This window comes from Pholcus phalangioides, unplaced genomic scaffold (genome assembly GCF_987345545.1).
Source record: "Pholcus phalangioides strain wild (caught in Gottingen) unplaced genomic scaffold, Ppha-v1.0 ptg000001l_1, whole genome shotgun sequence".
NCBI classification, from domain to species: Eukaryota; Metazoa; Arthropoda; class Arachnida; order Araneae; family Pholcidae; genus Pholcus; species Pholcus phalangioides.
In genome coordinates this window covers 821902-848218 of record NW_028301594.1, presented here as the reverse complement: position 1 = coordinate 848218, position 26317 = coordinate 821902, and the positions used below count along the sequence as shown (strand labels likewise).

The 26317-nt window shown below is 35.8% G+C and overlaps 1 protein-coding gene across 1 annotated transcript; it reads right to left on the bottom strand.

Moving 5' to 3' along the window:
• Positions 1–58: 58 nt before the first annotated feature.
• LOC149089631 (acetoacetyl-CoA synthetase-like) lies at positions 59–26172 on the bottom strand. The gene is made up of 18 exons (XM_089232510.1): positions 25947–26172; positions 23666–23740; positions 22451–22554; positions 21223–21337; positions 19425–19538; positions 19137–19234; positions 17501–17615; positions 15981–16062; positions 14081–14234; positions 11047–11127; positions 8212–8401; positions 7906–8028; positions 5008–5121; positions 2824–2949; positions 2557–2626; positions 2309–2367; positions 443–645; positions 59–322 (listed from the first exon to the last, which is right to left on the bottom strand). Exons 2-18 carry the CDS (start codon positions 23736–23738, stop codon positions 185–187), a joined length of 1959 nt encoding a protein of 652 aa, XP_089088636.1. The 5' UTR covers positions 23739–23740; positions 25947–26172; the 3' UTR covers positions 59–184.
• Between the last annotated feature and the right edge of the window lie 145 nt (positions 26173–26317).

Here is a 26317-nt window from a genome sequence, read left to right as displayed (position 1 = left end):
AATAAAAATGTATTAAAAAAAAAGACAATAAGCACACGCGTAACTTTCGTACTTGCAATTAACAAGAAATTCACTCTTTTTACTTAAAAAAGTTCTTTCTTCAATGGTGATTCCTTTAAAAGAATAAAAAAATTCATCAAAACAACACAGAAACTTGAAACTTTGTGTGACCCATCGCTTGATGTCAGCAATAAGTCGATTTAGCATAGTCCATATACTCAGGAAGGCACCCTGGGTTCCGCACCGCCCCGGTATTGAGTTCCTTTGCATCAGATAGAATTAGCTTTACCAGGGATTCTAGTCTCTTACCATTGAAGTTGAGCTGCAATATATAAATAGAGTTTCAGCAAAATTACTGAAGATATCTGCTTACAGTACCGGGATGAAAAGAAAATGTATGAAATAAACGGGAATCGGATAAAACATAGTGTATATATATTACAGGTATATCTTTGACGGGAACTATGATATGAGGCACATGCATCAGAGATAGTTCTTCTTTGACCCTTTCTCTGACACGTTTTTCGAAATTGGTATCGAAAAGGCTTCCGATTTTCGTCTTTATAAAGAGAACGCCCACTTCGTGACCGCTCTTTATGATGCGCGAAACGCAAATGCTGTCATCGACTTCTTCCATAGCGTTCACTAAAATAGATAAATTCGCAAAAGTTAATATTACTTCGTTGAATATTATAAAATAAATTGCGTAAGTTCTGACTGATTTTGGTTTCATTTATATATTATTTCGAATTAGAATTACTAAAGCAAGAGTAACCTATTGAATGGGGCCGTGGTTCTTAATTGGGACCGCGGAAGAGAATTTTTGGGGGGTGTGAGATGGAGAAAAAAAATTACAACATGTAAAACTAGTATTTAGGTAATTTGGAATGGTGATAAAAATTGAATTTTTCAATTCTTGAAAAAAAAAATATAAACCATGTCGATATATATTTTGACGCCGTATATTTTAGCTTTCACTTGCAGAAATGCGTCGCAGTTGCGTAGCAAAAGTTTAGTTTTTTTTTCCGATTAGCGATGATACCTGTTTTTCATTTCGATCGAGGAAAAATGCCATTAATATCTAAAATATTTCACTGTTTATATTTGAACCTCGTATTATTAGCATATTTTACGCTTTGATTGGATGCTGTGATGAATATGACTCAGGAATAGCGTCAAAAAATTCAATCAAGTGTTAAACAAACATTTATATATTGCCGTTCTGTCAGGACCCAATAAGTGTAGAACTATTCATTGTCTCTTTTCCAATTTTCGAAAAAATGTGAAAAAATGGTAACTTTTCGTTTTTTCGGTTTAGTTTTTGAATTAATTTTAAAAAAAGAAAAGAAGCCAAAATTAAATTACTAACCATAGCCGAAAGCTGCATTAAATAATAAGTAAAAGAGTTAAGAAATTAACTGATACTTAAAGTAATTAATTACAGAAAGAAACTAAATTTTTAAAATTAGTACGGGGGTGAGTTATCCAAAGGAAGCGTATTATCCAAAGAGGCGGGGAAAGGAAAGTCGCATTGCACTTTGGGTGCAGAATGGGAAAAAAAGGTCAAGGATCACTCACACCAACATTTCTTCTATAAAAATGCTCGACTGTTTTTAACCGTAATTTTTTTTTTTCTCGAACGAAGACTACGTAAATTTTTATTCTTATTAAAAAAACTCAATTTTTAAAATTATTTTCTTGCGTATTTCAGTTCAATGGACCTTTCGAGATCAAGATAAACGACTCATTATCAGACAAAGAAAACTCTATTGACACAGGAATAAACCAATGTTAAAACTTGGGCCCGATAAATCCACAATACTTTTATGGATGATTATTCTATTTCCCAAAGACGCGATTACACTCCGACAATGCTATATTAACATCAACGAACAGAAAGCTCTTCTATCCGCTAAGTAACCACCAGGAGCTGATCACGATTATCAAAAGATGGAATGTCTACAACAATGCCAAGTTGAACGTGAACAAATGTGTGATGATATATGTCTATTACACCGTGATATCCCAATAAACACGGAATTGATCCTCATAGAATGATAGGATATCGTGCTATCATTACTCACGATACCGTGATTCAACTTCAGGGGACATCGAAAACAATCAAAAAAGCTCAGATCCTCATGGAGAATCTGAGATTCTGTTATCTGAAGTCCATTTGCGCCATATTTGAAAGAAAAAATTTAGGGCAAGATCCAAGCATCAAGTTATCCAGTTACAGTCTGTCATATGGGAACTACAATCAACACTATTCAGTATTTTAATGTAAACTGTGCCAGTTTTCCCTTACCGATGGCATATATCTCCGCACTTCCGTATCTTGCCCCAAAGTTTTTGATTGTATCATCGCTAAAACGAAACAAAAATCGAAAGATGTTAGATTATTGTTATTCAATAAACACATATAATGTTTGAAAATCGTATCATTTAAAAGTTATAAATAAATAAAATGAAAATTGGGAAATATAAAACTTAATTAAGTTTTCGAATTGAAAGAATAAAACTTTCAGAAAAGAAATTTTTATGAAGATAATTTACCATCTACCAGGAATAACGAGTCCTTTAGTCTTCGATTTTCTAATACAGATATCGCCAATCCACCATTTACCTAATGTGATGAAATTTAAATTTGTGTAACTGTATGCTTTTTATCGAAATCATTTCTTGATAACGGTAAATCCCAAACTAATTGGTTTTCGAGCTTATAGAATGACCACAAAAATTATGAAATTATTCTAAAATTCATGTTTCGCATTTCTGTGTTGAAACCACAAACAATAAGATTTTTATTAATGTGAAATATACCAGGAAATTTTTCCACTGCAATGCCGGAATATTTCTCGAGCCTGCCATTTTTGAATATGGAGAGAGGTTGTGATGGCCACGGATTTACGATGACAAGCTCGCCGAGTTGATCGTTAACGCTTTCACCTATGTAAAAAACATTAAAAATACACTGAATAGCAATTGAATTAGACATAACTCTAGTATCACGTAGCACCACCTTTCGCCCTAACAACGGCGATGATTGAGCATGGAGTCGAAAACGAACCGGGGCGCATCTTACGAATCTATAACCCTTACATTCTCCCACAGTTCACAAATATTTTGTGGAGGGGAGCCCACGGCATGGCATGAACATCTCTGTCGACCCAAGTGTGCTCGATTGAGTTGCGGTCTGGTGACCTAGCTGTCCAAGAAACCAAGTTAACGTCCGTAAATTGTTCTTTCAACCGTTCGGATACAATACAGGAGCGTTGACACGGTGTGTTGTCGTGTTAAAGAATGGGGTCGCCGACAGAATGGTTGTCAAAATATGGGAAAATATATTTGTCAAAGATCTTCATGATGTGACAAATAACTTGAGGTCCTTTTCCGGTCCGCGTAAAGAATCTCCAGACGCGAAGAATCCTGGTTAAAGAGCCTTTAACCAGCTTTGCCCAGACGAGAGTGTTACCTCCACCATGAATGAACGCCAGGGTCCCTGCCACCGGACTTATCCCGTTGCCGAGATCTCTTCCAGCCCAGCTTCGTGGCAGAGTCTGGAACAAAGTGAGTGCACCTAACAGTCTGAAGCTAGTGTTGTGTATGATATTTCAGTGCTGCCATCTACACTTCAAATTGTGACTGAAGTGTAATGATTGAATATTTCTAACGTTGTAGGCCTCCTGCTCTCTGTGGCGAGACTTTTTAACGGGGAGATCGGCTCGCATTCGCGCCTTGAAGTTGGGAACCACAGAAAACCAACTTCAGCCGACCACCACTGTGGGGTTCGAACCCGCATCCTCGCATCACGAGTCCGTCACTATAACCACTCGACCACCACAGCGGCAGTGTTACCTCCACCGGCTTCAATGGTACCCTGCTGGCATGAGTGAACCACAGTTTCATGGGGTTCGCGTCGTACTTATACCCCGCCATCGGCCTGCGTCAATGTGAATTTAGACTTTTTCGGCAACCTTTTTTCCACGTTTCTAGAATCTAAAGCCAGGTTTTTCTAGGAGCAGGTTCCTACAGCGTGCGCTGCGTGAAATCGCTGATTGGTCAGAAAAACCTGAATTTCAGGTTTTTAACCAATCAGTGTTTTCACGCCGCACACGGCGCAACAGTTCTACCTCTAGGAAAACCCGGCTTAATGGCTATGTCCCCGTGCCCAGGCAACACCTCCTATAACTACAGTACTACTCTAGCTATAGATGGCGTTGGCCCAGGCCGATCGTTACGCGTTGCAACGTGAGGTCAACAGAGGATTTCTCGTGGGACGATGACATCTGTACCCCATCGCGAAGAATTGGCTCTGGATGTTGCGGCTGCTTACACGTTTTCGTGGACCAGAATTAAATAGATGAGTAATCTGTTGCACTATCGTCCGTCCATGCGATCTAGCCATCATCCAAACGCTGCTGTTCACGGCGGTTGGCCCTGGCAGGGATTATTTTATCGGAACCGGTGTAATCAGGATTGACACTCGGTGCCATGGCATGTGAAAATCCAAGTGCCTGCACGAGTTCCGAAATGAAGTGACCTGTACTTCGGGCCCGACTTCAGATCGTCTGATCAAATTCACTTAGATAATTCGTCTTTGGCCACAATGCGTTCATATAGGACTGTTTCCATGATCAGCACTCCTTTATATTGGCGGAGCGATGATTACGTCTTGCCAGTGTCGGTCATATAGGCCACCTACACAGTGCCTCTTTCGTGCAACACCAGATCTCTTTAGTTCAATTGCTCTTAAGTGTACATCAATTCATACACCGATGTGAAATTAATTTGGATTAGAATCTTGAAAAATGATTAAGATAGCATGGAAATTTAAAATTTGAAAATTTCATTATATTATATCATATACGAATGCGCCACCAAGGATTAGATATTAAGGTGAAAATATGACGTAGTGAATACAGAATAGATGCAAGCAAATTATTGGTTGATTCTAGTTTTAAGATAGGAATAACTCTGAGTAATTAACAATTAAGATTACCTCACCTGATTCATTATAGCACAACATGTCTACACCTAACGCTATGGACGGTATCTCCTCCTTATGGACTGGTAAGCCATGGCAAGGACCACCCAACAATCCAAAAAATTCGGTCACTCCTAAAGTGATAAGAGATAAAAATAATGAATGATACTCTATATACACGTCGGATGCGAATACATTTTGATCTGAAATTTTTTCAAAGTCCAGAGCAAAATAATGTATTGAAGCAATGATGATTTGGTGATGGTGGCAGGGGAATAATACATGGCTTATCCGTAAGATCAGATAATTCTACGATATTTCACGAAGTCTAGGCCTTCTGTAACCCCTTCAGATCAGAGCATTCATTTTTTTGGAATTTTAAAAATTTTTCTGCTCAAGAAATGCTTGAAAAACATGAAAATTTCAGCAAATCTTCATTAAAATTTATTTTTTCAAATTTTTAATTGTTTTGTGAAGAAATAATTCACTTCGTTCAAATTTTTTTCAGCCAGGATGATGCAGTGTATACTCATTATACTCATTTCCACATACAATTTTTTCCAGAAGTTTATTGTTAAATTTTTATGTAATAAATCACACACACTTTTCCCGGAGTCACTTTCTCCTGGGAAAAGGTCTCCTGAAAGTTCAAATTTAAGTGCTGCCTTCTGATGGAAGCCACAATGTCCATGTTCACCATATTTCTAACTCAAAACTTACACAACTCTTTCAGTCAGGGTTCAACTTTCTGAGGTCAAAAGAAAAAAATTCTATAGCGAGAAAAAGCAACCCATGCCCAAGCAACCCATGTGGCACCAGGGTCTGAAAGATGAATAGGCAACTTATTACAGCGAAATATAGAATCTAGATTAGGTGTCCTTGGCGAGATTTTAGGAGGGTCCGTGAGAGATTGGATGAGAAAAAAACTAACTCACTGTTTTTACATTGCTATACTGTATATTAAATACTATTATTTTTTAATGGGGGGTTCTTAGCTACCATTTTATTGTCATAGGTGCAATGACTTACTCCGTGGACTTCATTTGGTACAAATTTGAACTCCTGATCTAGATCAGTGTTTCTTAACCTTTTCACACTCATGGTCTCCTTTGGATCATAATTTCTTCTTGTGGCACCCGGTCTTAACCAACTCTCCTCCTCCCAATCATCCAGGTTCTATAGGCAATTCTGCTGGTTTCTGAATATTTATATATACGTATATATAGTCCAGCTTTTTTCTATCATATTTCACACATTTAGAAGTTTTATTTCATCACATCGGGATTTTTTTCATAGCTCTTTGTGACCTCCTCTCAACCATCGGCCATGGCTCCCGTTACTCCTGATTTTCCTCCGTGCCTTCCTTCTATAATATCCCGGGGACCAGGTCGAAACTACTGGTCTAGATGGATCAATTCATCAAATGAAGCAATCCCTACTCTTCTGCCAACAATTAGGATGTTAATCAATATTGTACCTATTCATATTCGATAATAGCCGTTTAATATCAATGTAAAATTGTTTCAACTGATCTCGATACTGTTTTACGGATGTACATTTCACAGAGACACCCCCCTTCCCCCGCCCCGCATGTATTCTTCTGAAAAATTCATTTTTCTGAATTTTCAGAAGAATGAATGAAAATTATTTCTATAAAGAACCACTGGAGCAGGACCACACGTCCTTAATAAAGCAAACTATTGCAGCATTACCTAATTATATAAGTAGTGCAAAAAATTATAACTGCAGTTTACCAAAAACATATAAATCAAGTAATTAATACTTGAATTACAACTAATATATTTGAGACATTTAATAAATTATTTTTAAATTAAGTAATTTTCGGTATCAAGAGATCAGTGCGTATATCTATATAATTTCTACCTTTTTTTAAATATTTCAAAGTATTAAATTTTGTTCATGATCACATGGCTAAGTTTATAATCACTGCCAAGTTTAATTAACAAGTTCAAAACTGATATTAAAATACAGTGGAATCTCGATAACTCAGTATCCCAAAAATATCAGTGAATGTGTCGACTTCAAGCGATGTCAAATTAACGCGGTTTCATTTGATCTCTACCTCCAGATTATTAAATATAATTTATGTCATATGTGTAGTTGAACACAATTCCATTCCATCGTCTATAAATTAACAAAAACAAATTATCAGCAATTTTCTACGGAATTTTTCCGAATAATCTCGAATTATTGTGAAAAAAAGCGTAGATGTATCGAAATATCCGTTATTTGCAAATGAACAGTGCGATTGCCGAAAGGTAAGAAAACTTTCCCTTTTACCTTAAAAAATTTCGATCTAAGAAAAACCTTAACATTTTCATCTATCTCTCGTTCAAAAAATTTCATATATCATCCGCGCTTTCAAGTGACTTTCGTACTCCACAGGTCGAGTTTCCAAGCTCCGAAATAAGTGGAAAATGACACTACTCCAATGTATAAGGAAGTATTTTCGACCAACTGCAAAAAACAATGAAACGAAAAACTGTTGAAACATACGAGAGAAATATCGGAGAGAAAAAATTCCTGAAGGGGGCGATGGAACAAAAAGTTTGAGAAACTACGGGTTAACTTGTTTCGAGTTAAAGAGGTTTCTTCTCCCCGTTGAATTTAGTATTATGCCAATCAAATTGAGAATAATAAATGTCGAGTTATCGAGGTCCTATTGTCGATATTTCTTTTAACATAATCTACGTGACTAAAAAATAATTTGAATACATGTGTATAAATGCATATTTTAACCCATTAACGGCGGTTGGTAAGAAAATTTGCCATTCTAAATTTTAAGTTTTTTCTTTGCCAATAAATGGTGGAAGTGTGGTTCCATTCATTATTTTTTTGTTTAAAAAAAAAATCAAAGTCGTCGTTAAAATGAATTAAGTAGATAGAGATATTCTTACCGTAAAGGGAGCTAAATACAAAATCCTTGCCGATTCTATTACGCACGATATCATAAACGTAGGACAGCACAGGGCTCGAGCCAGACGCCAACGTACGGAGTGTCTTCAATGAGTTATGTGGGCCTGTGGAAAAATTTATCTAGATCTTACATGAGTGAGAGAATAATTGCTATAAGGTTTCTTTTCCAAATCTTTATAATATCTTGGAAATGAGATAAATCACAGAACATAATGTCATTTTTTATTCACTTTATTTTGTTATCACTTTATGTTATGCAATTTAAAATACATAAGAGACTATCGTACCTGGAACAATGTCCATTTTATCCATCGTTTCTATAACTGTAGGCGTTAAAAATGCCGAAGTCACCTTGTACTCATCGATGATATCCCAATACGACGGTTTCTTGTTGTAATACGGCATACCTTCGTAGATGATATTCGTCGCGCCGAGAGCCATCCCAACTAACAGGCAACTGAATGTGGCCCAGCCAGGCTTCATAGACATGCAGAAAAATGCATCGAATTACAAAATATCCGAAAATAAAATTTTTATTTATCTTTCGATTGAGAAAAAATATGTATGCGCTTTTTATGAGACTTTTTGCCTGTCTTTTTTGGCATTTCTTGTTTGACGGGTGCCGTGTGTGACCCCTGAAGTTCAAAAATGACTTTAAAAAAATATTTCATTCAATTGCAAACCAAAATTCGTGTGAATCGGTTTATTTGTTTTTTCGAAATAAAAGAAAAAATGAATATTTGATATACTATATGTACATAACGATTTGATATTAACTCAGAGGTGGTTCTACTCTAATGATTGAAAATTAAATTTTTACAAAAAAAAAAAAAAAAACTAAAGACGTTAATATTAATCTTATACAAACTGATTTACATCTTAATCTTAAATATCACACTCTTGCTTGTGATTTTCAAACTCATTGTAATTGCGGTTCAATTCAAGAAGTAAAATATTAAATACGTGTGGATTTAAATGTAGACAGCGATTTAAAATGGCAATCCCATGTTCATGAAAAACTTGAAAACTTCGTTTTTGTTATATATATATAATTTTTATTATATTAGTAAGAACTTATAGATTTCGGTGCAATTAATGCACGCAATTAATATGGGGTGGTGATTATAAAACTAATTTACTACTTTTATATTCAATCCAAAAAAAATTTTCAAAATTTTGAGTTGCGGTCAGTCTTTATTCAATTCTTTTACAATTATTAGACATCTTAATCTGCTTCGTTTGCGTCATAATCTTTCCATCTCTCTTTTCCGTATATTATTCTTTTCTTAAACCGTAATAAAGGCTTACGCAATTTGAAAGATAATGTATCCCAGCGAAGACTTGACATGATTTACCAAGGAAATAAATTTTTCGCAAACAATTTTATTATTTAGCTCCGAAATTATATAATTCATTACCACTAGAAATACAGCATATACCCACACGCGGGCATTAAAAAAAAACATTGTTCAAATTGTTAATTTGAATAGACGGTGTAGACCAGTTATTCCCAACGTGGGCGTTAACGCTCTCTGGGGGGGGGGGCGATGGAATGTTCCAGGGGGCGGTAGAAGCTACGGGTATAACATAGGATCTTATGGGTTAGATTGCGTTGGTGGACGATGGTAGAAAATAATTTCTAAAGAAGGGGGCGATGTGTGTGTGTGGGACAAAAAATGTTGGGAAAGTGTAGACTCTTATTTTGACCTTTAGAAGGAGCAATTATATTTATCAACCATAGTTTTGCCCCATTAGTTATGTAGATTTTTTAATTAAAAAAATTGCTCTTGTTTGTGTTGTGTATGTATGTGCGAGTTTCATTTTTTTCTCATATAAATATATACTTTTTTTTCAATCAATGAAACCAAATTTATTCGTTTTCACACATAAATAAAGACTGAAAAATATTTTTATTCAAAGCTTTGTTTATTTTACATTTCTCGTCATGCATTAAGAATTGTCTTTTTTGTGTTGTTTATTTTTGTCATTGATAATTTTGTCTCATTTATGTTGTATATGCGTCTTTTTTTATGCTTCTCTGTTCATATCGTAGTTTATATATATATATATATATATATTATTCCTTAATTATCATGTTTTCACACAATAATAAGTTTTCAATCATAGCCACTGGATGGTAAATATGCTTTATAAAAATTAGGTACATTTTTATTGCATACATATTCCGGTATTTTAAATATATATTTGAGCATTTTTGAATGCATATTTCCGCATTTTCAAAATACATATTTCAGAATTTTATGAATTTTTTTTCGGCATTTTTTCAAACGGATTTTTTTCCATTTTTTGCGCATATTTTCCTTATGTTGGGGAAACCTAAGCGTTTTTGAATGCATACTTTTCATTTCACGTATATTTTTCAATATACTTGTAATGTATATTGTTTATACAGTACGTCTATGCCTTTTAGAGCATATTGAAGAATTTTTAAGGCATATTTTTCATTTTATGCATATTTCGGTATTTTTAAATACACATTTCAGAATTTTACGAATTTTTTTCTGCACTTCCAAACGCATTTTTTCTCAACTTTTTTCGTATATTTTTCATTTTTAGTGACATACATCGGTTATAAAAGGAATTAGTTTTCATTTCTTGCGCACATTTATGATTTCATGGCATATCTCGACATATTTAAATGCACATTTATATTTATTTTTAGCGCACATTTCAGAGCTTTTTTGGAGCATATAATCCGGACTCCTAATAATCAGAAACGGCATATTACCGGAATTTTATTCGGTGAACGAAGGGATGGGATACCCGGAGACAAAGAAGCCATAATGCATCGACATTTAAAGATATTCTTCAAAAATCATGGACATAAGAAAACTTTAAAATTCCACGTCACCAATCTCTTCAAAATCAGTTCGAACTATGCCATCAACGTTACATTCCGGAAGAGCCAATTAGACAGAGATCTAAGGTTTAGAACTTTTTTAAATCCGAATAGTCGGTCAAAGACATCCCAGCCGAAATTCAAATCTAATATTTGATTGTTCTGACTATCAACAATCGGTTGTGTGAGAATCGGTTCTCACAATTTTTTTCTTTCTTTTTAAAATGATAGTCAATTATGAAATAACAAAAATAATAATTACCAGATGAACAAAAAACACAACTTCGCCGGGACGGATGTCGAACTCAAAGCACAATTCTTTAATGGGAGCGAGAAGAGCTGCCTGGAAAAAAATTAAATAATACAAATACAACGCCACAACAGGCAACAACATAGCAATAACAAAGCAATTAAACTGCATTGCTTTGTACACGTTGATGAAAAAACTGAATGGTTTTCGGATCGTGCAAGCTGTAAAGTAAGTCCGTTTCAGTTCGAATAAGTCTTAAACCATTGGTTGTAGAGGCGTACTTTTAATTACAAAAAGTATCCAAATAACTTGCTCGTTTTAGATACAGGGGTTGGACAAAATAATATGAACACCTGTGGAAAAAAACAACACTCGAGGGAACCTGTCGTATACTCCAGCCCTCTAGTGAAGAAGGGGGCTACCTAACGGGCGAGAATGGGCACACGTCAGTCTAGTAATAGCAGTGATAGCGTTCGGATGCGAAATAGTGTATTGGGGCGTTAAAACTTCGTTATATGGCCGACCTCACAGATTTCGAAAGAGGCATGATTGTTGGAGCCCGTCTTGCCGGGGAACACATTAACGAAAACGGCAACCCATGTTTGTGTCGGGAGAAGTACCGTGTCGACGACAGCCTGTAGCAAACAGCCTATTAATAAAGATTTTGTCTCATTTCACAGGTGTCCATATTATTTTGCCCAATCCCTGTATGTTATTAATTTTACTAGGGGGCCATATATGTAACAAGATTTAAAATGTAATTTTCTTTGTTTCCTCCCCTGTCCTTTAACTTCCAATTGGAAAGTTGTTGTCCTCTTTCTGCGAAGCCCAACAAAAAAATAATTTCACGAAGGAAACAAATATTTTCTTGATAGTAATGCTGAGATGAACTCGGTAAAGTCTTCTTTGTTTTCACCAGGACATGAACACGGACTCTCTTGCACACCGGGTAAGCATGCTACCATTTACAACACTGGAGACATGACCCTGTCTTCCTTATTTCAGGCACTGTGGCGTCAGGCTCTGAAGTAAAGGCAGTAGTAGCCTCTCTAAACTAAAAGTTCCATGCTTGTAAGTGAAATATTTGATGAGATATTTTAATGCAAAAATGAGAGAATAAACAGCATACATTTACAGATAAGCTTGTTATACGCTTCATATGCTGTTCGAGCCCCCACTTTCAACGATGATTAAACTTAAATATCTCAGCTAATATTTAGAGTTTTTTCTGTCGGGCTGATCAGAAACAGAGCAACAACTTTCCAACTGAAAGTTATGGGGCAGGGAAATGAAAAAATTGGGGGATAAAAAATTGCATTTCTTATCTCGGTACATATACGACCACTTCAAGACCAGACGAAGCCCAGGCTATGTCCCATGAGGGATATAAGCCCTTTACCCCGAGGGGTTGGACCACGCTGAAGGATATAAGGTCACTGGTATGGTAAACCTAAAATGTTTGTAAAAAAAAAATCACGTTTCTAAGTGCAATTATTTAGGCGAGTCATTCGAATTAAAAATGAGCTGAAACTGAGAGCAAGAATAGCCGAATATTACCGACTAGGATTGTTCTACGTTTTATACAGGGTGGGCAAAAAGTCCGTAGAAACTTTAAAAATTCATAAAACTCGGAAAAATAACCGAAATAAAAAACGGTTTGCAGGGTTAGTATCGCTAGGTCATGTGAATTTTTTTGACAGGAAAAAACCTCAGAAAACTGCCGATAGGTCACGCTGATGTACAAAAGTCAAAGAAAAGATACGCAAATTACGAACAGAATGCCTCCAAATAGTTTGTTACAGTAGTATGTGTTCCACAGGGATAACACATTGCATTCAAGTCACAAATCCAGCAACGGCAGAGTGCAGCAGGACCGGATGTGTACATGGCACCTCTCGGCGGATCGCATCTTTCCGTTCCGACAGATTGGATGGACCGGATCGATACACTTTTCTTTGACTTGTGTACGTCAGCGCCACCTATTGGCTGTTTTTGAGGTTTTTCCTGTCTTAAAAGAAATTCCCGTGACCTAGCGATGCTAACCTTGCAAATAATTTTTATTTCGGTTATTTTTCCGGTTTTTATGAGTTTTTAAAGTTTCTCTCTACGAGCTTTTTGCCCCCTCTGTATGTTGTTTTTAACCTCGTTTTCAGTGATTTTGAATTTAAATAACTGAGCTAATACTACACTTGGAAACGTGTTTTTTTGTCGGGATCAGGAGAGACAGGGCAACTTTTCAATTAGGAATTAGAAGACAAATGACGGTTCATCTCAGTACATTTACAGCCACATATAAAGGCAGTCCCGCTTAATCGAGTATCAACGATTCCAGCACACAATATCCGATTAAACGGGGAGCAATTAAATTGCCACTTCACAACGTTCGCATGGTTTGAAAACTGATGAAGGATCAATATTAATAACGAATCTCGAACAAATCAGACAAAAAAAATGGGATTATATTTAATTTCAATGATCACAATACCTAAGAATCTTACTTTTAATTATGGGAGTTAGCGCCGGCTATTGACTCAATGGAGAACAAAAATAAAATATTTAAATGCACGTGTATTAAAGACAACTTGAATACTTAGAAGCTGCCAGTACCTACTCTCGGATGTATATATCGTAATATCTCACAACATATTCTCCATTAATTTCAAATGTTTCATTTATTAAAAACATTATGTGTATAGAGAGAGGTTGATGCATTAATAGCAGTTGACGTGTAAAGCGCAATACTCGATTAAGCGGTGAAGAGTAATTGAAATTATCATACTAAGGAACTTTAACATTGTCTCTATGGGAGAAGTTTTGGTATTTTATATCACGGATGATTTTATCCGTTTAAGCGGAGTCGACTGTACCTAAAATGTGCGCGTCACTTGCATACTCTTTGTATTTGAAAGTATATTTCTACAACCACCGGTTCACGAGTAATGTGAGCTGAAACGGACTTCACTTGTATAGTCTGAAACCAATAACATGGTTTTTAATACAGGATAGACAGTAATGTCTATTCTTAACAGCGTTATAAATATATTACCCCGGCTGAGTGGAGAATAACTTTCGATGGACCACTTGTACCAGAAGTGAAACTCATAGTGTAGGGATGGCTGAACGGTAATTGCTCATAATATGGTTCTGGGATATTCCCGTCCTCTTCCAATCCCGTAGACATGAATTTCGGGTAGAAACAGCTGGAATATTAAACAAATAAATATTTTTCGACCATCCTATTACATCATATAGATACATCAATCGTAATTACACGATTTTAAAAAGTAGTTCATACATCATTATCACATATTTATGAACTCAGTTTTACTAGAAAGCAATACCAGAAAAACATTTATGTTTGAAATATTTGCAGCGAAAAAGATGCAAAAGACACTTCAATGTTAAATCCTTTTAAATAACATTGTTAATTAAGTAGTAACATTGACATTCATTGTCATTTTTATCAATGTATATTGTGTACGCTAGCGCAACCTATCGGGGTTTTTTATAACTATTTCTTTCCAGAAAAATAAATAAATAAAACTAACTGAAATTTATTGTATTAAATTTAGTTGAACAAATAAATAAAATAAATAGAATATTCTAATAAAACTAAATCTGTCGATTGAACCTGAACAAATGATGTTTTTTTAAAAAATTTATTAGAATATTTTTTATAACTTTGTCTCACAGCTTGTGTCATGTGAATACAGTAGAACCTCTTGATAACGGGTTCTATGGGACCAAAAATAAACTCTCTTTTACGGACACTGACGGCAAATAAATATTCGCCAGTAAAATAAGGAATAACAGTTATTAAGAGGTTTGAAACACATAATTTTATTCCACACAGTGCAAGTTATTGTTTTGCCATGAAAGAGGCCATATAAGGGGGGGGGGGTTTCACTGTTTACTGTACTGTATTCTTATATAGTAAAACCTCTCTTGCCCGTAAAAGAGGGGTCACCGTTAATCAGGGGTTTGAAAAGCATACTTTTATTACACACGAGGAAATTTTTATTTGGCCGTAAAAGAGGGATGTTCGCATTTGAGGGGGTGTCAGTTAAGAGGGGTTTTACTGCATACGTGCTCAACCAGCGCCTCCTAGGAGGTGCTGGCTCAACCCGTGACCTCAAACCCACTTTTGCAAAAATGAAGCAAGTGACACATTACCATATCATTAGCTCTAGGGCACAGTTCCAGAGCAGTTAATGCCTTCGGAACATTTCCAGATTACTTAGTTGATCCGCGGCACATTGCAAGACCATTCAAGTGACCTGCAGTGCAGTTCCAGACCACTCAAGTGACCCATGGCACATTTCTAGAGTACTTAAGTGGCCCGTGACACATATTCAGATCACTTATATGATCCGTGACACATATTCAGATCACTTATATGATCCGTGGCACACTCGAAGAGCACTCAAGCGGCTCGCGCAAACATTTAAAATACTTTAAGTGATCCGCGGTACATTTCCAGATTTCTTAAGTGGCCAGTGGCACAGTTCCATATCACCATATGACTTAAATTATCGGCGACGGCACTGTTCCAGACCATTCAAGAGGCCCACGACACGTTTTTATACCAATGAAGTGGACCGCACTTTCGAAAAGGTTGAGCACACTCACAATAGGACCTCGCTTAAGGTAAGATAACCTAGCAAGTCTATCAAAAAAATAAAATCATTGAGTGTGCGACCAAATTGTCAACATAACATTCGTCAGGAAAACAAAAACATATTATCTTTTCCTATCCTTTTTTGATAACTTACCATATTGAAGTCACATTTCCATGGTGTCCTCAATATGGTACTCTTATGGGTTCAGTATTCTGTACAACGTCCACGTTCATACTTGAATCTATGATCTCAATTGAGCGAACGAGTTTCAATTCATGAATTCAATAATTCATACGAATTTACGCGAATTTTATGCATGAAATATACCTTTTTTGCACGTGGGAGATGTCTTTGAGCAACGAATCATCGTTTGAAGGAACAATCACTACGAGTTCCAGTCCTGGAATACCTGTCAATAATATTATAGATCCGTTAGCAATTGTGAAAACCATTCCTGCAAAAGTGATGATAACATGAGTACGTGCTCTAATACTATCTCTGAACGTTATAAAACATCAAGTATACAGAGTGCTTAGGAGAGTCCCTTTATCCTGGAATAACTCGCAAACCGTTGATTCTAAAAGCATATTTAAAGTTGAAAAGTATTCAAATAACGTTACCCCAACAGGAGGTATGACATTTCACTGGCGAATCGTTGATCCTAGAGGTTCTCCAATTAGAAAAAGTTTCCAAATAACGCGTGGTACTCAGATAGATAGATGGAACCGCTCATAACCCCGGACTGATGCAAACACAGAGTAAGAATAATAGATAGAGTTTATATTTTTAGTCTATGGATGCAAAGCACCTTACTTCCGTTAGAGGTAAGGTACTCCTCAAAAGAGGCAGAATTGGGTCGGAAAAGTTGGCAAAGATTTGGTTGGAAAAGTTGGTACTCAGATATGTCATTCATGTCTCAAGGGGTTGTATAGTTATTAAAATAAAAAAAATTCTTTTTATACAGTCCCCGTGTGCCCAAAAAACCTAAATTAGAAAGTTGTTGTCCCGCCTCTTCTGATGCCAAAAAAAAAAAAAAATGTTTTTAAGTACAATATTCGCTGAGATAATCGAATTCCGAATATGGAGGAAAGATGGGGAGAAAACAGATCTAAATGCGCAAAAACCGCAATTATTATCCGCAATTATTTTTTTCTCCAAAATTTCTTCCGTTTTTCGAATTCGGTTATCTCGGTGAATACTGCACTTGGAAACATGGATTTTTTTTGGCATCAGAAGAAGCAGGAAACAACTTTCTAATTGGGTTTTTGAGTACACGGGGACTGTATGAAAAAAGTTAATTTTTTTATTAAAAAAATACTTTTTTAAATTAAATTTTCTACTATGCAGCCTCTTGAAACATGAATGACGTATATGAGTCATTCTATATATTTGGAAACTTTTTCTCTAAAGTGTACTTCCAGATACTTCTAGGATCAACCGTGCCTGTATGCATCTTGCTTTGTTAGACTTATTTCGGGGGATGTTGTGAAAAATTCGTTGAATCAGAGTTCGTTATACCCGGTTCAGACTTCGGTTGACAAGTACGTTGTCTAAATAATTATCACAGCAATAACACCGATTTATCATATTTACCAATACGAAATGGCGACTATGCATAATCGGCTAATGCGTAGAATTTAGTACGATTTATCATATTTATACGTCTACATACAACCTATAAATAATCACCGGTAAAACTGATAAATATACCGAAATTTATCAACTCACCAAAATGGTCAGCGATTATGCATAATCACCGGATTTATCATATTAACCGCAACATTTTTATTGGGTTATTTACAAATGAAACTGATTGAAGCAAGACAATAATATGACAAGAAATTTACCTTTGACTATGTCCGGCAGATCTTTTAATATGTTTTTCTCTTCTTTGTCATAAAGATGTCGATCAATGGTGAAGAGGACTTTCGGAGAAACTTGCCCCAATCGACTGATCACGGCCTGAAATTTTGAAACTATCCGTTTGTAATCATTCGTAAGCAGACAAAAATGCTCTACCCAACTTTATTACAGATGTGCCATGTTCGATGATTCGGTAGTGAATTAAATTTTTGGTATGATTATGGTGCCATACGATCGAGCTTTGAAGTGTTTGCCCATAACCTCTATCTATTTCTATTGGGCATTTTATCTCCACTGTATACCTCCGAATGTAGGGGTGTGCACAGAGGCGTACTCACGGGGATAGAGGAGAGCTAAGTGGACTATAGCTCAGGCAATACCTCCTACAGCTACAAAGATACAGGGCGTCCACTCCTATCGTTGTCCAATGGCTATTTCCTCAAGCGTTGGTTTTGGAGAAAATTTTTCCAGTAGAAAAAATGTTTCAAATGATTTCGCCCATCATCTTAGATGCCGTTCAAATGAAAATACATATAAATATTTATAAAAAGTAACAAAATTTAGATTTTTATACGGTCTCCCTGTCCTACAACTTCCAATTGAAAAATTGTTGCCCTGTCTCTCTGAAGACCAACAAAAAATTTCCACGTTTCCATTTTTCCCTCATTTATGCTGTTCTTTCTCTTTTTTTCTGGTTTTTGAATTTAAATATCTCAGCCAATATTGCACTTGGAAACTTGGAACTTTTTTTGTCGGCCTCTTTCACATAACGTCGTTACCATGATACACCATCGATACCGTCTTCGTTTCCATCACACTGCATAAACTTCTCTGTAAAAAAATTTCATTTCCATTTTGTGCATTAATGATCTAGCAGGTATGGTATGCTATATGCGCTCATCCCCCAAAAGGGCTAGTCACCTCGATTCTAAACTAAGTGGAAAGTCCGATTGGGAATCTATCTGTGGGAGAGTATTTGTGCTTACAAATGCAGTATCTACTCTAAATAAACCAGCAGCGGGGGAATATGATAATGAAATAAAATGTATTTTTTGGGAATGTCGTGTGTCTCTCTTTGCAGCATACTGGGGATACCGAGTTCGAACCCTACCGTAGCCATAGTGGTGGTCGGCTGAAGTTGGTTTTCTGTGACTCCCATCTTCGAGGAGCGAATACGAGCCGATCTCCCCGTTAAAAAGTCTCGCGACAGAGCCCACAACGATTCAATCATTACATTTTACTCATAGTTAAAAAAATTGATGGCATATATAAGCACTACGTACAAAAAGCATTACGCAGAAACAAACTTCACGTCTGGTTCGCTACACATACACACACGCATTCCAACATGAACCGATTCGTTAGAAGCTGCGCAGAGGAATATGGACGAGGTGCATGCGAGGTTCAGTAGTAGTAGCAGCTCACTGTCATTTGTGACCAGGTAAGCCATCTTGCTGCCGCCCTTCGAAGTTGAGAAACCACAGAAAAACGTTTTCAGCCAACCATCACGCTTTTATGAGTGCAGTACAGGCACTTTAAACTATACTTGAGTGATAATATTTAATCACACAATTTTTTATACTTCCGATAAGACTTGTATTGAGCTATATCCAAAATCACCTCAATTCCAATCAATGGATTCACTGCTGCGAAAATAGCTCCGAGGGCACCAGCGGCCAGCTTTGCAGCTACAGCCTCTTTTCTGGAGGATATGTAGCCTATGGAAACGTGAGAAACACCAGAAATTGATTATAACTAACATAACGTTATAAACATTTTTGATTTGCGAATTGAACAAAAAAGGGAGGAAAAGACCTGTGATGATAGAAATCATCTACGGCCAAAGATATAATATTTTTCCACGTCTGATATATTTTTCAACACATGTGCAGTTATAACAACACTTACACGCAATAACATCACCCGGTTTGACACCAAATTTTCTCAGAGCCGAAGTAAGAGTGGAAACTTCTTCTCTGAGCTGTTTGAAAGTGACTTCCTCTGCAGACTCTCTTTCTTCACCTGAAATATGATTAAAATTTTTGTATGTGAGAAGGCATTGATTTACCGAACAGAAGTTCTATGTTAAACTGGAACTTATCCGTGTATATTTATTTTGTGTATCACACAATCGAAACGCTACCAGTTCGCATTGAACTCTAACATTATGAGGTGTGAGCTAAAAACTTCGGAAGATTTGCATTCGAGCATCGTCTGTGGGACGTATATAATGTAATCGAAGAAAATCATATCTGGAAATCAACCATTCGAAAATGTAACTAATTAAAGGTAGTGGATATCTCACAGAAGTAGATGGCGCAGTAAATTTCCCCATGTGAGATTTAATAGACGCAAAGATGAGTGCACGTCTAATTCTATAATATGAGTATGAATTGAGCCAGAACGTAATGGAGTTCACCCGAAAAATTTGTTTCGTAAAAAGTCAAGATACAGTTTTGACCATATCACAAAAATGAAGGGAAATTGTTGTAATGAACTCTAAGATCAGACGAAGTGAAATAGACCAAAAGATTTGAGATAGATTCGGATTCAAATCTGATAAGTAACGCTCCGATTTATCAAGCTAGCGTCGTGCCATCTTCCTGGAAACACGCGTCGTCTCCGATTGGTTAAAAACCCGGATTTCAAGTTAAAAAAAGTTTAAATTCGGGTTTTTAACCAATCTGAGACGACGCGGGTCTCCAGAATCGAAACGCACGTGCACTATAATCGCACTTTTAGGCAGGGTGCACTCCAGCACGATACTGCAAGCAATGCGGCATGCAACTCGACGTGAATTTGTTAATAAACCTGAAATTCAGGTGTTTAACCAATCCGTGTTGAATTGCAGGCTGCATTGCTTGTAGTGTAGCACTAGTATGGAATGCGTCAGTCACTTTGGCGATGAAAGACAAAAATAAATTAAAAGCAGTTCTTCTGAAAGTTTTATCAAATGGTGGAGCTTTGTTGCCCTTTGATCACTTAAGATTCCGCAATAGTTCTCCTTCGTCCTGGAAATAACAGCTGTGTACATCAGCTAAGCATTGGTGCTTCTTAACCACTGACTAGGCAAGCATAAACATTTTTTACTCGCAACGATTTTATGACAAAATTTTAAGACATTTGAGGAGGGGACCACGGCAAAATTTAGGAAACATTGAGTAAAGAAATACAGGTTGTTACAAATTGTTTGCACAGCAGGTGTCTCAACAACCGTTGACTTTATAAACATACTTTCAATTGCAAAAAAAATTTAAATGACGTGCAGTTAGTTAAAATCGAAATTTTTTTGTTCAATACCATACCGAATCGGTCGTATACATCAACAATAAACGTTTTGCACAGTTTCCGTATGCTAAAAGTGTCCGTTATTGAGATGTAGACCCCGCTTTGAAAAGTCACTTGCGAAAAATTTGCATATTTTTAAATGCAATATTTATCGAGATATTAATTAAGATATAAAATCAAGAGAGATTAAACATATAAAATCACTATACTACTATGTTTGGCAGCTTATCACTGTACAGACAAGTTTCCACTGGCTCAAAAGTTGCCCTTTTTAGGGATTGTGCACAAATGTATCAACTATTTTATCTTTTCATTCATCACAAATGTATCAACTACATTTTTGGGGACAGAAATTTACAGGGTGTTGCGAATTCTCAATGATTAAGCATAAACTAAGTAAATGAGAATGATACTTCACCTAACAGCAAGAGGGCAACACCTTCTTCTGGGCGTAACATATTTTCAGTGTAGTTCAGTCGAGCTCCCACGAACCATTCGGTGGCGTCTTCGAGTTTCTCATACTTTTCAAGAACCTACAGAACAAATAGAAAACCTTCAACCTTTACTCGCATATCGGCGGTGCCGTAGATGAGACTTTAACAACTCATACCACCTTCATTATCGCTCTGTCAATTAATTGCAGTAGTGGTGCATTGAAGCCATGGTTGGTATAAGAGAATAGGGATGACGACAATTTAAAAGTCATCTTACACCATCTCTAAGATGGCGAAAATTTTATTTTTTGTAAATGTGGCTGGAAGTACATCTTTATCCCGGGAATTAACAGCCATCTTCACAGGAACTAATGAACACCATATATATATATATTGATGATAATTGATGCTATAACTAATTATATGCGATAATATGATATAATATGAATAAATGGCAATAAAGCCACAATACGTTACGTAAGATGCTGGAGACGCAACAGTGATGTAATCAATGCTATATGAATATGATAATGTAGATAAAAATAACAATGGTGAATAATACTCAACTTGAGGTTAAATGGGGGAATATATAATATGTGTAAATAGGAAGTATTTACATTGATATATTCAGTGTATCAATTTTGACAGTACCAGAAGCGAGAAATTAGACGTATAGTACAAGTACATATCAGAGACCCGGAACACTGGGTCTTGACATCTCGAGAAAATTTTTAGGCTTTTAAAATCTAAAAGTGTCAGTGCTATTATATAATTGAAGACTTCATGAAGATATTTTCATGGTCAGAGTTGTGAGAGAATAATAGCAGTTTCTGGAGAGCGTTTTGACGTAATCCATGATTGTGTTTCAATCTTGGTATCTCTGCGTACATGCCTGTTTCTGATGAACCAGTGGGACCTTTTAAAACTTCGGACTGTTACGTTTTGGAAACGTTCAAGAGCAATAATATTAGGATTTCTAGCATACATCCAAGCAGGACCTGCGCGAAGTAATGTAGGACGTATGATCAATTTATTCATAATGAGTTTGTTGTCAATAGAAAAGGCCGTATTTTACTTGCCGATTTTGCTATAAATGTTTCGTCCCTCGCATATGAGTATAGCTGGTATTGAAAAATAAATAAATGCCTATGTATAAATAAACCCTGAGTAAATATAATCCGCACATTGGAAAACATTTAAATGAGGAAATACCTTTGCGTATGGCCGAGAATGAACGATTTCAAAAAATTCAAAGGATTCAGCCCAGATTTCTTCGTAATGCTCGACCGACCATTTATGGAACTGCCAGTAATCATCTGAAAAAAAATACAGTAAAACTTGTCTTCAATGGAACCTGGATGAAACGGAACCTGTCTAACGCGGAAACGGAAAGGAAAGTTTTACCCTTTAACGGAAAAACTTCATACAAACACCTCGACTGTTTCGCGAACAATTGGTCAAAAGATCATACAAAATATTAGTTCTTCTCTCGAAATTTTTAATACAATGACTGCTTGCCAATACGAGTTCTACTTACTCACCCTTGGATTTGTAAAAACCGTTACCGTATCTGATGCTGCGGTTTCTAAAAAGCTACATGTAGTGGAACAGTTGCTTTCTTTGTGAAATTGTAACAAAATTTTTAAAAGTTTTCGTAAAGCAGACTTTTCTGCAGGAAAAATCTGTGTAATGGTTAAATTTCCAAATGATATACAATGACTTACAAAATTGCATGCAAACTACTTTCCGTGATAGTAAGTGCTGAGCAGGGCCGCAATTATAGGGAGGTGGGGGTGAAATTGCTGAATTCAGGGTGGCAAAATTTAGGAAGTTATAAGTTTTACGGGGGAAAATCATAGAATTTTACAGTAGTCGGGGCAACGAAATCGTGTTGCCCCCTCCCCACCCCCCCCCAAAAAAATCGTAGATACGGCCTGGTGCTGAGGATTACATGAATATAGACGACAATGTACAAACTGAACCTGACACGACTGATATTGACACGCTCATTGTAAATTTCAGAGAAAGTCAAAAAGGACGTAAATGTAATAATTTCAGATGAGGAACAGTGTGGGATGAAGTTTCATACAGATGCTGTGAAAACCTAAATACTATTTAGTAATCATAGAATAAATAATGTACATTATTTTATGTACATTTCAATTAATTAGTTTATTTTCAAGTGATTTATTTTATTATACTGTACTTCAATTACAAACGAGATCGTTACATAATTTTACACATTATGACAGTTGAACTTCTATTAAGCTGAAACCCGTGTTCAACGGAAAAAAATGTCGGTCTCTTGTGATTCCGTTCAAGACAGGTTTTATTGTATTTAGGTGTAAATTCTCCATAAACCTTGAGATGCAATGGAAACAAAAATGCAATAAAAACAAATGCGGATAATAACAATACTTCAATTACCGAATTTAACTTTGTTTTTTTCTTCTATTCTCTTTTGGAATCGCTTAACTGCCACTTCTTGTTGTTGTGCCATCCCTAAAAACAAATAATTTCTGTATATGCATATTGTTATGCTCCATCTTTGAAAGATGGTGCACATATGTGTACTTTTTGTTTTACTGGAAGCACACAGATATGATTACAGGTACAATACACGTTTGGCACAAAAGAAGAAGACACTCACAATTTTAAAATTTCATAGAAAATTATTAATTATTAATTATCGCAACATATGCGAATTATTTATGATTCTAGGTTTCTTACTCATGAACTGTAGCATGTATCTGCGGTTAATCACTTTAACCCTGTATGGTTCACCTCCATAAAACCGTATTGATTTTTTTTTATAAATACGGCTGTAAATGGGTGCTGTAAGCATAGTTTTAATCAAAACAATGAAACACTGCAATTTAATTATGTATAGTGTATTTTTTAATTAGTTACACACACAATCACAAATTAAGTGTAAGGTATACAGGTTTTCTTTTTTTTATCATAACTGTTATCTATAAACCGATGAAATCTGGCTTAGCAAAGTTAATAGTTGTTACCTTGAAGTTTCTTTCCGATTCCCCCTCAATTTGAAGGGATTTTATAAATATTTGAACACGTAAAATTTCACTGGTTCTCAAAAATAGCACCGACAATTAACCAACTCTATCTAGTTAAAAAAGTATTATACTAATACAGCCGTATTTTGAACTGAAATTACATCAAAAAGTGTACTTTCTAAAATACCAGAAACATTTTGGTAAAATGGGTTTTTCGACCATGAATTTATCATGCATATTCAACTATATATGGGACCATCGGTTAATTTTCAGGAAACGCAGGAGCAAAAACTTCTTGATAAAGTAATAAAAATTCACAAAGTGATAGCGCTGAATTTCATTGTTACATTTGTGTCTGCTTTGACATGTCATGTCAACGCCTAGGTAGATTGACATCCAAATACTCGCGACATTCTACATTCCAGTGACACAGAGCTGGGCAAGAATGAAATCGATCCCATCTTCGTTGAGCTGCCAATTTGAGTGGCTTTTTCTTCGCCTTGAAATCAATATTTGACCAAGCATCGCAAGAAAAAGCATTTTTCACGAAAACTTCTCATTTCATGAAAAATATTTTTTCTTGCGACGATTGGCCAAATATTGATTTCGAGGTGAAAAAAAACGCTACATAAATTGGCAGCTCAATGAAGATGGGATCGATGATATTGTTGCAATAGTATATCTTTAGTCTAAATTTTAAAATATCAACGTATAGTAAAGCAAAATAAGTGATCATGAATGCGCCGTGGCAATTTGAAACTGAACACACACAGGGTGCATAGCTATATGGCATACTTCCAATTAGAAAAAGTATCAAAACAACGTGAAGACTTCAGATAGGGGGTTATAGATTATTCTTGTAAAGGGTTGTACAGTTATTAAAATAAGAAAATTCACTTTTCTTTTGATCACCTTACCCTGCCCTAAAAACCCATTAAAAAGTTGTTGCACATGTGAGTCTCTCCTGAGTTCAAAAAAAAAAAAAAAAATCCACGTTTCCAAGTGCAATATTCACTACGACATTTGGATTCCAAAATCGGAGAAAATGTGGGAAAGGACCGGAATAGCTAAAGAAGCAACGCTTCTTTCCTTCTTTTTTTTCAGATTTTTAAATTCATATATGATAAAAACAGGAAAATGGGACATTTTTAGAATACAGTCAGGATGGACAGGAAGAGAAAAATTACGGAAAACTCCCGCGTATATATGGAAGGTGATATCAATGAGCAAGTCAAACATGCAATAAATATATATATTTTATCATTTTTATGCATAAATAGAGTAACAAACGAACATCTTCTGGAAGTCTAATTTCTAGGAATTTCTTAGAAAAATCCCATAAAAACGGGCGAAAAAACGTGTCGACGACGTTATAAACAAAGTTAATTATCGTTATTCACTATTTTCATCAACCGGGACCGTGAATTATTGATGTTATAAACAAGTTAGACTCTTTTGTGAAATTCAACCATAAGTGTCATAAAAATATTTCCATAAATATATGAAACCATGAGATAAAACTCGTGGAAAAATAGTTAAAAAAAATAGTAGATGTGTATCGCTTTATCAAGCATTAATTCTAGTTTTTATATGATAACTATAGAATATTTGAAGCAGTTTGTGATGTAGCATGTTAATACATATATAGAAATTAATGAAATATGGAGAGGTTTGCATATTGATATTCTTACCTGAATATTACTTCGAGTCCTCACAAGTTACAAGTTGTCAACAGTCAGCACACAGGATAACATAGAATAAATACTATGCAGACGGAAAGACATCAAGGACAGGCACACGAAAAGAAAAGAGATAAGGAACCCCACATATGTGTTAGTAATTGACTGATAACATAAGCGCTATCGAAATTTCGAATCTCAAACATAGCCGAAGGAATGAAGAAGGTCATATTGCAATAAACATAGTCAGATATCTTGAAAAGACCTTCGATTTCAACCAATTGATGAAATAGTATAAGTTCGCGATGAGAGTAAAAGGGGGAATCCATAACTACAATAAAAAATCATTCTCCTGAATACGTTTTATTTTTTTCATTAATTTT

What these genes read in the sequence shown, in the direction of transcription:
- LOC149089631 (XM_089232510.1), bottom strand. Translation starts at nt 23,738, where the DNA reads ATGGCACAACAACAAGAAGTGGCAGTTAAGCGATTCCAAAAGAGAATA. An exon ending in ACCGGGTGATGTTATTGCGT is followed by an intron (nt 19,235 to 19,424) that starts GTAAGTGTTGTT and finishes ACGTTTCCATAG; the next exon opens with GCTACATATCCTCCAGAAAA. An exon ending in CTCGTTATTCCTGGTAGATG is followed by an intron (nt 2,368 to 2,556) that starts GTAAATTATCTT and finishes GTTTCGTTTTAG; the next exon opens with CGATGATACAATCAAAAACT.